Source organism: Conger conger, chromosome 16, assembly GCF_963514075.1.
Source record: "Conger conger chromosome 16, fConCon1.1, whole genome shotgun sequence".
Lineage (NCBI taxonomy): Eukaryota > Metazoa > Chordata > Actinopteri > Anguilliformes > Congridae > Conger > Conger conger.
Genome location: NC_083775.1, coordinates 29,708,333 through 29,726,488, shown reverse-complemented (window position 1 = coordinate 29,726,488; position 18,156 = coordinate 29,708,333). Strand labels below are relative to the sequence as shown.

At 49.8% G+C, this 18,156-nt stretch overlaps 1 protein-coding gene across 1 annotated transcript; it reads left to right on the top strand.

Annotated features, from left to right (window-relative positions):
• Window positions 1-272: 272 nt before the first annotated feature.
• Window positions 273-11,661, top strand: hrob (homologous recombination factor with OB-fold). The gene is made up of 10 exons (XM_061224927.1): window positions 273-526; window positions 642-692; window positions 1,120-2,055; window positions 3,067-3,150; window positions 3,916-4,053; window positions 5,261-5,369; window positions 7,244-7,329; window positions 9,075-9,197; window positions 10,075-10,228; window positions 11,392-11,661. The coding sequence occupies exons 1-10, from the start codon at window positions 515-517 to the stop codon at window positions 11,442-11,444; spliced, it is 1,746 nt and encodes a 581-aa protein (XP_061080911.1). The 5' UTR covers window positions 273-514; the 3' UTR covers window positions 11,445-11,661.
• Window positions 11,662-18,156: the final 6,495 nt, after the last annotated feature.

The window sequence follows — 18,156 nt, the reverse complement described above, 5'->3', positions numbered from 1 at the left end:
TACTTACACAATTTAGACAGCAGATGATGCTAATCCGTAAATTTACTACAGTGGCCAAGATTCTCTATACAGAATACAGAACTCTCTTTAACTTTATGTTGCAAGTCACTGTGTTTCTGAACAAAGCGTTGCATGACCCAGAAATATTTACAATCAGAACATTAACTTAATAATGCATGGTGTAACGTTTAAACTGTTACGTTCACAGTACTCTTCTGTGGGTTTGGTTTTTATTCTGTCTATGTAGCTTTGCACGTCAGGTTTCTTGAAGCTTGAGGCATCGTCCGGACGCAACGTGGTGTTATGACGTACATACGTACTTTTTGAACGTGGCGGCGGTCAGCTTGCAGTGTGCACTGTGCAAGTTTTGCAGTGGCTAGCTTGCTAACCTCACCTGTTTGATCGCCTGATAATTAAAAGCGATTCAGTTTTTTAATCAGATAATACACTAGCAACCTGGTGATGGGAGTTTCTTCGGAAGTTAACCGATGTCAAATAAGAGGAACTCACTGAAATGATTGCGATGGTAAGATGTTATGTGAGCTAAATCAATTTTAAAGCTAATGTTTGCTAACAAGAAGTGGCAAACTAGCTAGCTAGATACAGTAGATAAAGTTAAAGAATGTTCTTTTTTTCGATAGGCATGCAAGTGGAATGGCATTTTTAACGTGGGCGAAGACTTCGACGACGAGGTGATCAGAAACTGTTATCAACAAGCTAGCTTGTAAATAAGCTGAGTTGCCTAACTTTACGTGACTTCATGTTTTTACTGTTGCTACTTGGAGAATCTATTTCAGTAAATCACTCGTGTTTTAAATGCATGTTTGCTGTTAGCTGAATATGTCTAGTCATATGACAATGTTGTCTAAAGGGCTCCTAGCTACCTAATTGGCTAGTTTAAGACGTTGATAACTTTAGTCAAGGCGGCTAAAGGTAAAGCGACATCTGAGTACCATGATTGTTGTTGGTTTTCAGATCATGGTTTAGTGCCACTTTTTGAACACAAGCTTGCTTTCCTTATATATAAGTTATATTTGCATATGGTGTCCAGTAGAATGAGCTAATAAGCCAGCAATGATACAAACATGTTATAATACATCTCTATTGCGGTTCCTGCAGGATTTGCTGAAGGCGGACTGGGACGTTACAACAGACCCCGTAACTACTGCAGCTGTTCCTGTTACTGGTGCCGCTTGTCGACTCCGAGACCTGACCTCCACCAGCGTCCGGGCAACAGAGGCGGGGTGTAAACCCCTTCCCCCTCACACAAACTCCCACAGCCCGCAGGAGAAAGCCACAGGCTTATCCAGTGCTGGTGAAAAGACTATTTACAGAATAAAGTGTCTTTCCAATCCTGCTGCCCCCTCTGTCCTTTCCTGCCCGCCCCCACCTCCTGCCTGTCCCAAAATCCCGGCTGGGACAGCAGCTGCAGCCCCGAGCTCCACGGTTACTCCCGCACAGAGCAACCGGCTACCCGTCCCATTCCCAGATGACTTTGACGACTGGGATGTGGACCTGGAGGATCTGGAGCACGTCTTTCGGCAACAGGATGCGGTGCAGCCCTCCGTAGAAAGCGTTTCCCCCGCGAAGAGAACGTGCCTGTTGGAGAGAGGGGGCGGAGCGCAACCTGGCGTCAGTCTCCGACCCCCCGCCCACGTGAACCGGACCCCCTGCCAGCCTGTTAGCGCTGCGGATCTGACACCCCCCTTTGCCGTCCCGCGCTCCCCTGCCGTCCCACCCCGGACCCCGGCCTCGTCCCGAGCCACCCCCTCTTCCTCCCCCTGCCCGGGTCATGTGACCCCCCGGCCGGTCAGGCCGGCGCTGCGTCAGCAGACGCCTGCGTGTGGCCTCGCCGGTCGCGTCTCCAGCAGCCCCTCCGGCCCCCCCAGGACCCCCCCTGCCGTCGCCCCCAGCCCCCTGCGCGCGCCCGTCTTCACCAACCACCTGGTGCAGCTGGTGTCCGCCGCCAGCAAGACGCCGCAGAAGCGCCAGCACCAGCAGGCCACGCCCAAAACCCGCCGCTTCCCCGGGCCTGCCGGACTTCTGCCCCAGCAGGTGAGTACCACACCACGCTCCAATAGGCCTTTGTTTTGGATTGAAATACCTTTCTGTGCTCGATTGATCTTGTCTGGTGCAGCTGAGGCAACCGAGAGGACCAGAAGGTGGGGTTTGCCCTTTTTCAGAGTGCTTCATAGATTCCAATGCACCAGACCAGCTCAGCTCCGTTATGCGTAGAAAAGCATTTGAATGTGAAATACTTTTGTACTTGACCCACGGCTGGTGAGAACTCATTACATCCTTACAGCTGGGCGTGTGACTTTTTTTTTTTTCCCCTGCTGTTATCATCCCTGGTTAATCAAGAAATTATTTCTAAATCCTTAAGTGCCTTAATCAGGGGGAGAGGGCTCGGGTTCCGGCGGCTCCAGAGACATTTAGGGTTTTTAAAATCAATAGGCCTACTTTAATTTCGGGGGTTCAAGGGTTCAAGTTGTATCTGTGATCACGCTAGGACTCGGAACTGTACTTTCCTCTTGGGTCCTCAACGCACTTGTCCCTGGGTTTGATTTGCACTTCATTGTCGGTCTGGATAAGAGCGTCTGCTAAATGCCTGTAATGTCATCTAATGAATAGAGAAAAATCACATCCCTGGTCCCAACTGACTCTCAGCTTGCCTAAAATGTACACCCTAATTTCCCTTCATAGCTGTGCAAGTTGGTGAAATGTGTTATTTACCTAAAGCATCCTCCAAGCACTTTTATAAACATCAGTAGAATGATATTGTAACAACACATATTGTGGAGGACAATTCATTTTTTCATGGATTGCATATGGTGTTTGGGGTGCACACACTGCGCACCACACACTAGTGGAGGTGAGAGAGAGGAGTTTTGAGCTGTGTATTTGGGGCATAATGAAGTGGCTGGTTTAAGACACCAGGTTGGGGGTTTTGCCAGAACTTCAAGAAACTCCCTTCTCAGAGAAAGTGGGATGTGACCTGATTCTGAAGTGAGTGCATATGAATCCACTCCTCTGCTTTTCTTTTTTTCATGCGTTTTCTGCTGGTAGCTGCATGGTCGGAGCCTGGATGACATCGTAGTGTCCGTCCCGCAGACGCCCACTCACGGAGCTGTAGCCCGACTGCGCAGCCAGGTAAGACTCCTGCAGACGCCCACTCACGGAGCCGTAGCCCGACTGCGCAGCCAGGTAAGACTCCTGCAGACGCCCACTCACGGAGCTGTAGCCCGACTGCGCAGCCAGGTAAGACCCCCGCAGACGCCCACTCACGGAGCTGTAGCCCGACTGCGCAGCCAGGTAAGACTCCTGCAGACGCCCACTCACGGAGCCGTAGCCCGACTGCGCAGCCAGGTAAGACTCCTGCAGACGCCCACTCACGGAGCTGTAGCCCGACTGCGCAGCCGGGTAAGACTCCTGCAGACGCCCACTCACGGAGCCGTAGCCCGACTGCGCAGCCGGGTAAGACTCCTGCAGACGCCCACTCACGGAGCCGTAGCCCGACTGCGCAGCCAGGTAAGACTCCCGCAGACGCCCACTCACGGAGCCGTAGCCCGACTGCGCAGCCAGGTAAGACTCCCGCAGACGTCTGCGCAGCCGGCAGTCGGGCAAAACCAATCCCACTGCAGACTGTTGGAGATTTATTTGTCTCTTCTTAACTATACACTAATGACTTGAACAGCTGTGCCCTGCCCTTTCTACGATGTTCACACCCTTTAGCAGAAGGTACGGACTGTACGTGAGGTGGAAACAGCTTGACAGCGTGACATTTTAGCCACGCGCACCTTTACAAGAACTGCTGTACCAGGTGTTATGTACTGAATACAAATGGAACTCTGCTGTTTGCAGCCAGGTGCAGCACATAGCTGAAAGTGCGGTTCAAAGGGTCTCTCTCTCTCTCAGGTGCCCAGCTCTCAGGCGTCTGACGATGAGGAGTTCTCCGGGGGACCGTGGGCCGCGATGAAGGCAGAGATGGGATTAGACGAGAGAAACCCCGCCTGCTTCCTGCACTCCTATAGCGTCGTCATGGTGCTGAGAAAGGTGAGTGTTGGTGTCGTTTAGGTCCTGGTTACGGTGACTGTTGGGCTGGGTGAATGTTAGCATGGCGCTGGGCAGGGTGAATGTCGTCATGGCGCTGGGCAGGGTGAATGTAGTCATGGCGCTGGGCAGGGTGAATGTAGTCATGGCGCTGGGCAGGGTGCATGTAGTCATGGCGCTGGGCAGGGTGAATGTCGTCATGGCGCTGGGCAGGGTGCATGTAGTCATGGCGCTGGGCAGGGTGAATGTAGTCATGGCGCTGGGCAGGGTGAATGTAGTCATGGCGCTGGGCAGGGTGAATGTAGTCATGGCGCTGGGCAGGGTGCATGTAGTCATGGCGCTGGGCAGGGTGAATGTCGTCATGGCGCTGGGCAGGGTGAATGTAGTCATGGCGCTGGGCAGGGTGAATGTCGTCATGGCGCTGGGCAGGGTGCATGTAGTCATGGCGCTGGGCAGGGTGAATGTCGTCATGGCGCTGGGCAGGGTGCATGTAGTCATCGCGCTGGGCAGGGTGAATGTCGTCATGATGCTGGGCAGGGTGAATGTCGTCATGGCGCTGGGCAGGGTGAATGTAGTCATGGCGCTGGGCAGGGTGAATGTAGTCATGGCGCTGGGCAGGGTGAATGTAGTCATGGCGCTGGGCAGGGTGAATGTAGTCATGGCGCTGGGCAGGGTGAATGTCGTCATGGCGCTGGGCAGGGTGAATGTAGTCATGGCGCTGGGCAGGGTGAATGTAGTCATGGCGCTGGGCAGGGTGCATGTAGTCATGGCGCTGGGCAGGGTGCATGTAGTCATGGCGCTGGGCAGGGTGAATGTAGTCATGGCGCTGGGCAGGGTGAATGTAGTCATGATGCTGGGCAGGGTGAATGTAGTCATGATGCTGGGCAGGGTGAATGTAGTCATGGCGCTGGGCAGGGTGAATGTAGTCATGGCGCTGGGCAGGGTGAATGTCGTCATGGCGCTGGGCAGGGTGAATGTAGTCATGGCGCTGGGCAGGGTGAATGTAGTCATGGCGCTGGGCAGGGAGCACTGCAGTTACCAATCAAGGTCCTGTTTCGCGAACAGGGTCTCGGAGCTGGACAACTGCGCCAAGTAAAGCACAGATTGGCTTTTTACCTCAGTCCGTGTGCTGCAGTGGAAATGTGTTTGCCCAGCATTTGCCCGGTCACAGCTCGGTTCCTGCTGTCTAAAGCGCTCTCTCCTCTGTCAGGCGGCGCTGAAGCAGCTGGCCAAGAACAAAGTGCCCAACATGGCCGTGATGGTGAAGACTCTGACGCACACGCACGCTGACGCCAAGGCCGTCTTCAGAGACCCCACAGGTAACACGCTTCTTATGTTACACACACACACACACACACGCACACACACACACACATCAACATACCCATAGATGCACATGCACTTACTCTGAAACAAAAAACTTTCAACATACAGCATACATGCACAAACACAGCATGTGGACACGCTCTCACATTCAGCACACAGATGCACTTACACAAAAAACTGACGCTCAAATACTAGACAGGCAGACAGGCAGACAGGCAGACAGGCAGACAGGCAGACAGGCAGACAGGCAGACAGGCAGGCAGACAGGCAGGCATGGCGGGCGGTGGCTGTTGGCTTCCTCTCGCAGGGGGGTGAGTTGAAGAGCTAACGATGGAGCGGGTCATTACCACTCCTACACCGGAGAGCCGCCGCGAGACGGGGGCGGGGGCGGGGACAGGTAGCAGGAGCCATTAGTCTACGTAATGGCCAGGCTCCGTTCTGGATATTATTGGCAGGAACGAGCTATTGAAAAGGGTTCAGTCATCTCAAACACGCTCAGCGAATGCATTAGCGCGAGCCGGCTGTCCAAGTGATTTTAATTTAATAACGCTTATATATACTGCAAAGTGAAAACCGACAGGGCGGTTTTAAACATTTAATGGCATTTATACTGTAAGGGCGAACCTAAATCTCTTCTAGGTCTATGTCTTGAAGGCATTGCCTCGTCGTTTTGGCTCATTTCGAAAATGAAATTGTGACTGAACACGGTATCTCTGAAAATATTGTTCCAAAGAAATGTGGTATAATATGACACCGTAGGATCAATTTTGATAAATTGATTTTGATAGCAACATAGATTTTGATAAAAGCATATTTTTATGAAAACTTTTTTTAATTAAAGCATTTACTTTCAGTTTGATTTGATATCTCGCAGCGCCAGCAACATGTTGATGAAAGTGTTGTGCAAATTCCGGGTTCAAAAAATGTGCCCTTTGGGTTCCTTTCAGGTGATAAATATATTCTAAAACTTCTAGAATGTGGTATTTCCAAAGCTTGAACTGTTGGGTAGATGATTTAAATTTTAGTTTTAGGCATAAGCAAACACCAAAAACACTTTGCTCAAGGGCACAACAGCTGTGCCAACTTCAGACTTAAACCTACAACCTCATCCTCGCCCGAACCCTGAACCACTGCTCTACACTGCTGCCTCCATTTTACTCCTCTACTGCCCTTAGTAAAAGGTAAATGGTTGACATTTTATGTAGCGCCTCTATCCAAAGCGCTGTACAATTGATGCTTCTCATTCACCCATTCATACACACATTCATACATACAAACCAATGACGATCAGCCACCATGCAAGGCACCAACCAGCTCATCAGGAGCACTTGGGGGTTAGGTGTCTTGCTCAGGGACACTTCGACACACCCAGGCCGGGATCAGACTGGCTACCCTCCAACTGCCAGACAACTGCTCTTACCGCCTGAGCCAATGCCGCTCCATGTGGTTGACCCAGTCTCTGCCTGTAGGGTGGCTCAGCAGCTCTGTGTCTGTGTCTGTGTCTGTGTCTGTGTCTGTCTGTGTCTGTGTGTGTCTGTGTGTGTCTGTGTGTGTCTGTGTGTGTCTGTGTGTGTCTGTGTCTGTGTCTGTGTGTGTGTGTGTGTGTGTGTGTGTGTGTGTGTGTCTGTGTCTGTCTGTGTGTGTCTATGTGTGTGTGCGTGTGTGCGTGTGTGCGTGTGTGCGTGTGTGCGTGTGTGCGTGCGTGCGTGCGTGTGTGCGTGTGTGCGTGTGTGCGTGTGTGCGTGTGTGCGTGTGTGCGTGTGTCTGTCTGTCTGTCTGTCTGTGTGTGTCTGTGTGTCTGTGTGTCTGTGTGTCTGTGTGTCTGTGTGTGTCTGTGTGTGTGTGTGTCTGTGTCTGTGTTTCTCAGGGGAGATTCGGGCCACTGTGCACCGGCGCCTCCTGGAGGACCGACAGGGGGAACTGAAGCCCGGCGCCGTGCTGCTGCTCAAACAGGTGAACCCCGCCCCCCCATACCTTATACACACACACTGTGGTGCTACTCAAACTGGTATGCCCTGCCTCCCCTTTACCTTATACACACACACTGTGGTGCTACTCAAACTGGTATGCCCTGCCTCCCCTTTACCTTATACACACACTGTGGTGCTACTCAAACTGGTATGCCCTGCCTCCCCTTTACCTTATACACACACTGTGGTGCTACTCAAACTGGTAAACCCCGCCCCCCCTTTACCTTATACACACACTGTGGTGCTACTCAAACTGGTAAACCCCGCCCCCCCTTTACCTTATACACACACTGTGCTGCTACTCAAACAGGTAAACCCCGCCCCCCCATGCCTTATACACACACTGTGCTGCTACTCAAACAGGTAAACCCCGCCCCCCCATGCCTTATACACACACTGTGCTGCTACTCAAACAGGTAAGCCCCGCCCCCCCTTTACCTTATACACACACTGTGCTGCTACTCAAACTGGTAAGCCCTGCCTCCCCATACTTATTTCACATGCTGTTCTGCCTCTCAAAATAAGACCCCTCCCCCCCCGGTGTTCTGCATATTCGCCAGCTCAGCTGCCACTCAGAAGGTGTGGTACCTGCCTCCCCTCCTGCATACCTGCACACCATACTCTCCCTCTGCTGAGTAAGACTCACTGCATACTACTGCTGCTACTTAGCTAAACTAAAACCTTCCTACACTGCCTACACACATTCTGAGCTGCCACTCACAGCAAACAGGTAAGCTCTGCCTGGTCCCACTGCATACTCAAACACAGTATTGCAGACCAGTTTGAGATAGTTCTGTAGATTGCAGAGTGGCTGGCCTTATACACGTGGCTTTAAGGGACTTCACATTAAGGCTTGTCTAGACTCTCTTGATTTATGAGCAGTTTTCAGAGCCCGATGATTTTAGCAAAATAGACCCAGATTGCTCCGTCTGTTCCCACACAGAGCAGATGCTTACCATTAGAAACCTCCAGAATTTGCAGATACAACGCATCAGTTCTGTTGTGTCATAGCGGTTAGTGCTATTGCTGGCTGGCAGGAGCACAAGTACTGTGGTCCAGCTCTTATGTCATTGAGATTAGCGCTACGGCTAGTTGGGGCTAGCACACATACTGTGGTTCAGCTCTGTTATGTCATGGAGATTAGCGCTACGGCTAGCTGGGGCTAGCACACATACTGTGGTTCAGCTCTGTTATGTCATGGAGATTAGCGCTATGGCTTGCTGGGGCTAGCACACATACTGTGGTCCAGCTCTGTTAAGACATAGCGATTAGCGCTATGGCTAGCTGGGGCTAGCACGCATACTGTGGTTCAGCTCTGTTATGTCATAGAGATTAGCGCTATGGCTTGCTGGGGCTAGCACACATACTGTGGTCCAGCTCTGTTAAGACATAGCGATTAGCGCTATGGCTAGCTGGGGCTAGCACACATACTGTGGTCCAGCTCTGTTAAGTCATAGCGATTAGTGGTATGGCAAGATGGGGACTAGTGCTTGCACTGTCGTTCAGCTGTTATGTCATAGTGGTTAGCACTATGGCTTGCTGGCACTAGCACTCACACACACACACACACACGCACACACACACACGCGCACACACACGCACACACACACACGCACGCACGCACGCACACACACACAGTCACAGACACACCCACACACACAGTCTCACACACACACACACACACACACACACACACACACACAGTCACGCTGTGCTTCTTCTGTCTAGGTGGGTGTGTTCTCTCCCTCTCACCGCAACCACTACCTGAACGTCACGCCCAACAACCTGCTCCGGATCTACTCTCCAGACAGGACAGTCTGGTCCTCCACACAGCTGTCCCAGCATTCCCTGGTGAGCGGGCTTTGTTCTCGAGACAGTTATTCTATCATGTCCAACGGTGGCTGATTTAGTGCCGAGAATGAGTGAGTCACAGAAAATGAAGAATGAATCTTTCATGATAATTATTATTATGTTTTGTCCCTGGGATGAGTTCTTTTGTAAATGTTACATTTAAAGGTACAATGGGTAAGGTTTTTGTGTAAAAACATTGTTACAAGTCCATTGTAAATCCCTTCCTATCATTGAAAAAGGCTCAGTGACATGTTGACTCACCGTCTGCCTGTGTTTATAGTACTTAAATTCGGGTTTTCAAAATATGCAGTTGTCGGGCCGGCGTATAGCTGTACAATAATTCAAGCTCATTGGTTGAAAATTGGTTCTAATTGCCACAGCCAATGGCGTTTCAACATCAGCGCATTGACAGAGAAGGGGGAGGGATAAACACTGTTGTGGTTTGAGGGTGTTTGTTGCTGCAAATCCTCTCTTGACCGTTAGAAGTCCGAAATCACCTATTGTACCTTTAATGTCACATTTTATGTGGTTATGACTGTCAAATGAATGGCTTTTTGTTTCGATGGTTTTCACTCCAAACAATCTTGTGTTCCTAACCAATTCAGGCGTACTTTTTTAAAAGGCTTTTTACAGTAGTACTGGTTCACTCCTATGCTTCACTAAAGTTTTTCAAGTTTTTCAACAACGGTACATATGCAATATAGCTCACTGCAGCTTTATCGTCTGGTTAAATAAATGACTGAAATACTTGAAAATGAAAAGCAGAAGGCAAAACTAAATCCTGAAACGGGCCGGACCTCAGTGTACCCTTTTGATGCCGAACCACAGGTAACGTGTGGCGAGTCTTTTCTCAATGCCGTTTCGTGCTGGCCCTCAGGAAGGACCGGTTCCTCAGCTTGAACAGACCTCCTGCCCACCGGGGGGCACCGTCTCAAACATGGAGCTCCTGTTTGAGGACGAGGACGAGTGCGCCGAAGGGCCCCAGAACGCCTCGGGCACCCTGGGAGTGGAGGACCCGGCGTGGGAGACAGGTGCGTCCTTCCAGCTGTACAGCAGTGACGTCAGTGGACACGTTACGCTCTCAGAAAGAAATGTTATCCCAAATAGTAACCTTGTGATTGCATAGAAGAGCCATATCTAGGTCATGGGTTCTTTGTTGGACAAAATGTTTTTCTTGGGAGCTTTCACACTTCACCCATTAGAGTGTTCCGTACTGACTTGAAAAGGCTGTAGAGACGAACCAAAGAAGCCTTTTTTGCTGAGAGTGTACAGAGGGTTTCAGGACCAATAACTGCTTGGTCATTTGCCTGATCGCAGAAGTGATAATTTAGGGCTAATTAACAACTCACTCAAATCTTTGACGGTGGAAGGAAGAAATAAGCTTACAAGGTCAAGCTCTTGATAACTGCCACTGACCACTCATAGAATCCAAATGTTTGAACAGTGGAACTTTGAGCAATGCAACACCCAAAGCATCCCTGGTGCACGTTTCTGTTTGGACAGGGGGTGTGGGGTGTGGGGGCAGGTTTTGTTTTAGCCCACGGTGCTTGCTGCAACAGATTAACTAATCGTGTTCTTCAATCAGGGCCTTGATGAGTATAATCGGGTGTCGTAGCGCTAGGTTAAAACATAAAAACCTCCACCCACTGCTCCCCGGGGCAGGCAATTCCAATGCGAATTTAACCACAAAATCCAGGAAAACCTTGCTTGCTGGTCCCTCTGCAGCGAAAACAAGACCGTATCGAACCTTTGAATGTTTACAACCGTGTATGGCTGGGTTAGTTATGACATTGTTCTTCTGGAGAAAAGCACTGCGAGACTGCACGGAGCTCAGTGTAGCGATATTTCAGCATGCGGTACGGCTGCCGGTGTAGCTGTCAGCTTACAAGCCCAGGGCCGCTGATCATCTCTCTCCCCCTTCTTTAGGGCAGGAGGTGAGGTTTGAAAAGCAATACGAAACTGTTCACAAAAAATAAACCTCCGTCCGCTCCAGCCGTTTTTCAGATTAGCCCGCACACCCCCTGTCGTAGAGTCCTCTGGGGTGAGTGGATTTGGTACGGGGATGGCTGACGCCTCTCCTCTGGCTCGCCGCTGTCTGTGTGCTGAACGTGACCGCCGGTTCTCTTCGTGTTTCGCGCGGTCCAGCCGGGACCGTGACCGTCACTAACCGCACCGGTGTCTCCCTCCACCGCAGATGACCTGGACTGCCTGTTGGGCGAGCTTCCGGAAGATTCTTACACCCACTGACACGGAGAGGATGGAAAAAACCCCCCACACCCAACCTACGACCGACGTGTCTCCAGGGATACCAGCCCGCAGTGTGACACACTCTCTCTCTGCAGAGCTGGCTTGTGTTCATAGCAGATGGATGTATGTACATATGTATATGAGAACATGTTTCATTGCTGTTTGAAACGTGCGATGCGCAGTGGATAAGCTGATCATTAAACATGACACTATTCAATATGGTCTCTCTTTGGTACCCTTTTCTTTCTCACTTGGTCGAAAACCTCCTCCGCTCCCCCTCTCCCTTATCTTACAGGCAGAAGTGGTGCATTCACGCCCAAGTGAGACAGCCAATCTCTCCCCCCCCCCCCCCCCGCCTCATATTTTTATTTAAAATTTTCAATATCCGTCCAGAACCACAGGGCTTGAATCCCGTACCGAGATGTCTTGGCTTAGCAGTTATCTGCACACACAAAGCCATTGCTCACTGCTATGACTGTAGAGGTGTTATAATCATCTTTTCAATCTGAGTGTGCGGTATTGTCACAGTATGTTTGGAATGGTAATGGGCTTTTTGAATTAGTTGCCCTCTCTCTCTCTGCCTCTGTCTGCCTCTTTCTCTGTCTCTTGGTCTGTGGTCTGTCTCTCAATCTCTCACTCACATGCTCTTTTTGTGTCTTTCTCACTCTGTTCCTCTCTCCCTCTCTCTGATCTTTCGCGCGGTTGTGCAGTATCGCGTGTCTCTGGTGGTGGCGTGCCGGCTCGTTCCGTTCGGACTCATTAAGTTTCTCGTACGAGCCGACCGGCTGCTCGGAGACCGCCCGGCGTAGCGCGCTCCTCCCGATCAGAGCATGAGAGATGGAGGCCCCGAGCCACACACACACACACACACACACACACACACACACACACACAGGCTCATAGCTCATCTGGAACCCGACTCGGCTATGGTGGGACTTCTGCCACATTGAAACGAGCCGTCCCACCTCCTCTCTATACCGCTCCTGTCCTGTACCGACTGCTTTTGACCAGCAGGGGGCAGAGCCTTCTTCTCCTTATACCTGTGGTGTCCAGTCTTATCTAAAAAAGGGCTTGTCTGGTCTGGGTGCAGGTTTTAGTTTTAGCCCAGCGCTAAGACGCCTGACTCAAGGCGGTGCTTGAAGACCGTGATTGGTTAATCGCTTGTAGCTGTGCTGACAGCTTCCCTCCAGCAGGGGGCGGAGGCAGCCCTCTCCAGCGAGCGGCGCGCGGCCTCCCCGTGGCGGCCGGGCTCTGGGGAGAAGGTTCCGGAGGCAGCTGCGGCTAGCGCACCTGAGGCGACCCCCTCCGTCACGGCGACGCACCGCGTCCTCCGCCTCAGAACCCCGGCTCCGGCGGCGGTAATTATCCCCCACCCCCCCCCGTTCGGACGCCGTAATCGACTCCCACCGAGACCCCCAACCCCTCCCCACACAGTTTTTATTTCATTTTTTTTCATCATCCGTAATGAAGTTATGAAAATGTAATCACTTATTCAGTCCCCGCATGCGGAGCTGCCCGATTTCATTCATTATTTGATGAAATGTCAGAGACTCCTCAGCCCGCCGACCGGAAGCTCTGCCGCCCTGACGTTCCGCTCAGGGACGCGGCGGGGTCGTTGAGACGTGCGGAACGACGGCACGATTTAGCTCCAGACGCGTACCCCCCCCCCCTCCACCCCCTCCGCCCAGACATAACGGAAACCGCGGTCAGCCGGGGTCTCATCTGTGGGCTGGCTTAGCGGGGTGATGAACGGCGTGGCAATCGAAGTGCGAGCGCGCCGCTCGTCTGAATGATGACCTTGGCGGTGATGATGTCAGGACGCTCCCCAGTGCCGGCTGTACGAGGGGGCGGCTCGCGGAACGAGCCGTCTCCTCGCACGTAACGTACGTGCCCGCACGGACCCGACAAATACAATTCGCTTTGCGGTTACCGCTTACTGCCCTGGATGATTAACTCCGCACGTCACGTTCACGTGACGATTCCGAGAAAGAAACCCCCCTCAGGTATGCTTTTCAGCCCGGGGTTGTCCAACCACGTTCGTTCACATCTACCGTCCTGTAGGTTTTCGCTCCAGCCCTAACAAAAGCGCCCCTCGCTCGACGGCTAGAGCTGCTAATTGGTGGAATCGAGGCTGCCAAATTACAGTTGAGCTGGAAAACCCCACAGGATGCTGGGTCTCCAGGAACAGGGTCGGGCGGTTGCCATTTAACCCAGCGAGGAGAACGGCGTGCTTCGCGCGGTCTAAGGCACGGCGTGTCAGTAAGCGAGAGAACGCGGGCGGCTCGCGTGAGTAAAGCTCGGCACGCGGCCGGCGACGCCCGACCCGCCGCCGGGCTGAGCCGCGGAAAGGGACGCTCGTAATCCCCGCTAAGTACCGCCATTAGCCCGGCCCAGCCCGCCTGAGCTCTGTTTAATGAAGTCGTTAAGGGAACAGACCGCGATTTATCGCCGAGGTGAGGCCGCTAGGCTGAGATCGATCGGCTGCCCGGGAAACGCGCGGAACGGCTGCGGCCGGGAGCTTTCTGAGCGAGGCGCGGGCTGGGGACAGGGCCCGCCGCGTCCCGGAACGTAGCCCCCGCCCCGGGACGCCGGCACGATTGTGCAGTTGTGGTGACCCACAATGGTAAATAAATGGTTGGCATTTGTATAGCACCTTTATCCAAAGCGCTGTACAATTGATGCTTCTCATTCACCCATACACATACACATACACACACTCACACTCACACTCCGACGGCGATTGGCTGCCATGCAAGGTGCCAACCAGCTCGTCAGGAGCATTTGGGGGTTAGGTGTCTTGCTCAGGGACACTTCGACAGCCCGGGCGGGGGATCGAACCAGCAACCCTTCAACTGCCAGACGACTGCTCTTACTGCCTGAGCCATGTCACCCTTGTTGTTCTTGTTGGGCGAAGGTGCTGAAGACCAGCTGAAATGGATGTTAGAGCACGCTGTTTGACGTATGGGAACGATACAGATCTTTCGGGGGGATTTTTTGGAGGGAGGGGAGTGGATTTGACTGACATTAAATGAGGAGGGGGACTCAGAGCCGTGGCCTGTGGCTCTGGGGGGAGAAGAACAGGCGCTGTTGCGTGAAAGGATATTGATTGGAGGGTAATGGAAAATTCACAGGCATTTGATCCAACGACACGCTGGAACACTGACGTCAAATCTCCTAAAATTCTGTTTTCCGGCAAATGGATGGAAAAAAACTAACTATTACAATTTCATACATTTCTCGTAATACATATTAAGACGTGCTCATATGGTTATGAAGGATTGACAAGATTTAGTAAAAGTTCATTTCGATTTCGGCTCGGTGTGGTGCCGTGATCGCCTGAAGGGGTGTCGAGTCTGGCGAATCGGAATCGGCTGTCCCCAGGACTGTAATCTTCATCACTGCGATCTGTGATGTTCCCCTTCGGGGAGCGCTCCAGGACGGGAGCTTGACACTCTTGCCCAAGGGCCTCCAGTTTGCCGTTTTCGCTAAACGCTCTCGCCTGCTGTTTGCTGTCGAGCGCAAACGCATGAAGAGCGTTCGCGCTCATGACAACCAATTCCTCTGCCTCTTTTGGAGACACTTAGCATCTAAGAACCGCTACTTCTTCAGCAATCAGGGGAAAGTGGCGTCTCTGCTGTGAACTGGAGCTTCGCGTGGGTGACCGAGTCTGGACTTGTTTTGGCCAGAGCTGACTCATTCGGCCTTGCGCTGATCTTTCTACAATCAAGTCTCGTCCCCGTTGCACTTGTCTTTAAAGTCCACCAATTATACCACTTGTTATTCCATCCGAGCAGCGGAACTACTGCGGAATTAATTCTGCAATTCCTACTCGGAGTAATACCTTTGAACGATGGATTTAAAACCGTAAAATGGCAAATGTCATATTTAACTTTTTCCAATTAAGTTGATACTCGTTTTGGATCTGTCAGGACGGCCACGGTTCCGTTGACTTTCTGGTTTATGCTCTGCCTCTCATGAATGTTGTAAATGCCACTTTTAAAAATAAATAAATGTAAAATTAGAAGAGGGATTTGGCTGAGAAATATTAATTGGAGCCTTCGGGGTGAAGGTGCGAGATCCACATTCCTGTATTCAATGATTTCCCTGGGGTACTGGGCTTACAGACTCAAGTGCAAGTTTTAAAGCCCAATAAAGTGGCTCATTCAGTCACAATGGGCCTTGTAGGCACCTGTGTAACCAGCAGACTGACATGAATGAATTCTTGTTGTGCTGTGTAGCCTGTGTGGAGTAAAATAGTCACAGGTTCTCCTGTCACACTGTGTCGCCTGTGTGGAGCAAAATAGTTGCTGGTTATCCTTTGGCACAGTGTGACCTGTCGGGTGTAAAATAGTCACTGGTTATCTTGTAGTACTGTGTGGCATGCAGGGTGTGAAATAATCCTGGCTCACCTGCAGTACTGGATGCAACCTATAGGGTCTGGAAGGTGTGTTCTGCCCAGACAGCCAGTAAATCAGTGACGATAAATACTCTGTGTACGCTGGTTTTTGTTCCAACCTCAATTACAATCCCAGACAGTTATCAAACTGCTGATTTTTCTGAAGTAATATCTAAATATTCAGTGAAATTATCATTCTTATTCCATATTCACATTGCTCTGTGTTGCAAATTATATTATATATATGACATTTTAGTTAGACTAGTTAGACTACCAATCAATGTGCTCCTAATTTGGGAAATTACAGACACATGCCCAATAAAACGAACCATTTGGTAGATAAAGAAGAATTCAACAACAAAGCGTGTGGTAACGAGACAAACCTGCATTGTGTTAAGTTTAATAAAGAAAACTATGAAAAAGCTAAATGCGTGTTCAGCAACCTCATTAGGAGCCTCTAGATCAGTGGTTCTTAACCTGGGTTCGCATTATGGGGGTTCGATAAAAGCATAGGTATATATTTTATTTTCCAATAAAATATATACCTATGTTTTGAAGAAATCATATTTTATTTTTCCAATTACGAAGGGTTCGGTGTATGCACTGATGAAGCTTGCAGGGTTCAGTACCTCCATTAAGTTTAAGAACCACTGCTCTAGATTCAACCCAGTCATTCATTTATTCAGTTGAAAAATCTGGGTTCCCTCTTTTTATATAATTGTATGCAGTATAGCCCAATGCGAGAATGGGACTCTTATTCTTCATGGCATGCAGAAATATTTCTGACATAATGACTGCCTACTTGAGAAAAAGAAACAGCTTGTTCACATTTTGGGGCTCCACTTATTGGAACAAAAACTAGCATCCACGGTGGCGCTGAGTTTGAGAGCCACTGCAGGAAAAACAACAGCGTCTGTGGTACAGTAAGCAATCCAAGAATACGTACCTTTTCAAATATTCTCACTGAAACCTTTGTATAATTTAAAACTTAATGAAGTTTAGACATTACATTGGAGAGAAATTATTGAAAAAGGAGAAACCATTTGTATTTGACAAAATTCCCAGATGGTAATATTTTTTAAAGGACTTAAAAAATTAATACCGTATGAATGCAAATGTTTTAGAAATGTATAAATTGCATGTAGTTTTTAGTGTTTAATGTACTTTAAACTTGAATTAAATATAACTTCTTAATTATCCTGATAGTATAACCAAGATTGAAATGTGTCCTTGTTAATCATCCTCAACCATCATGTAATTACACTGATTAATTGGCAACCACTGAGTGAGTTTTTAAAAAAAGTATGCGAGTATTTTAGCCCATGCAGATTTAAGTACTTACAAATATATAGAACTGGCATTTGAACTACTTCAAATCATAGCTTTTTTGGGAGATCAATACTTTAGTTCTGCATATTTTCATTTGAATATACCGATTTGAAAGAATTTATGTCAGCAAATAAAATAATTTGAACTGTTTTTGTCTCATCGTCTTAAACAGAAAGGGCCAGTGTGGGAGCAGGCATCCAACCAAGCTGTTACACACCTGATTCCACTAATCAACCACGAGAGTCTTTGCTAATTAGTAAATTAGTAAAGATTGGTAAAATCAGGCATGTAACTGCTTGGTTGGAACAAAAGCCTGCACCCACACTTGCCCTTTCTGGGTAAGATTGAGGACCCCTGGTCTAGACTACAAAGCTGGGCTTTGAATGAATGCTGATTCGTATTGGTATCACAACAGTCTTGAGCAGACTGATTAGCCTCAGCGCTAACCACTGCAATGTAGCATTACTGATTAGGCTGTATGTTCCTCTGTGACAATGGTCATATCTATGTCGGTTCAGTAAACCTATCAACACATGGAGTGCGTACCATGATCGGTAGTGTACACTTATCCAAATTGATCTGTTAATCAGAACAACTTGAGCCGTCCAGCTCAGATCCTCTCTGTGTGGAGTTTACACATTCCCCCCCGTGTTCATGTGGGTTTTCTTTGTGCACTCCAGTTCCCTCTCATAGACCGAAGAAATGCAGCCCAGATGACAAATTGCCTCTCTGGCTAACTGGCACATCTACATGTTCTTAATGCACATTGTCCCTGTCAAATGATCAAATAAATGAAATGGAAATTACGGTAGAATACACTCACAGTAGGATATCTTCAAAATCTAGATGATGCGTGACCTGAAAAAGAAGAAGAATTCATGTCACGTTCATGTTTTTTAATGGTGTTTAAAGACAAGGATAAATGAGTGTGTTGCGTAAGATCCATGTCCTGGTGGTGTTCTTCTGGAAGGCATTATATTTGCCTTC

Excerpts from the sequence above, each read along its gene's own strand:
- hrob (XM_061224927.1), top strand. Across the intron at positions 693-1,119 it reads GCGAAGACTTCGACGACGAG|GATTTGCTGAAGGCGGACTG; the intron begins GTGATCAGAAAC and ends CGGTTCCTGCAG. Across the intron at positions 7,330-9,074 it reads CCGTGCTGCTGCTCAAACAG|GTGGGTGTGTTCTCTCCCTC; the intron begins GTGAACCCCGCC and ends TCTTCTGTCTAG.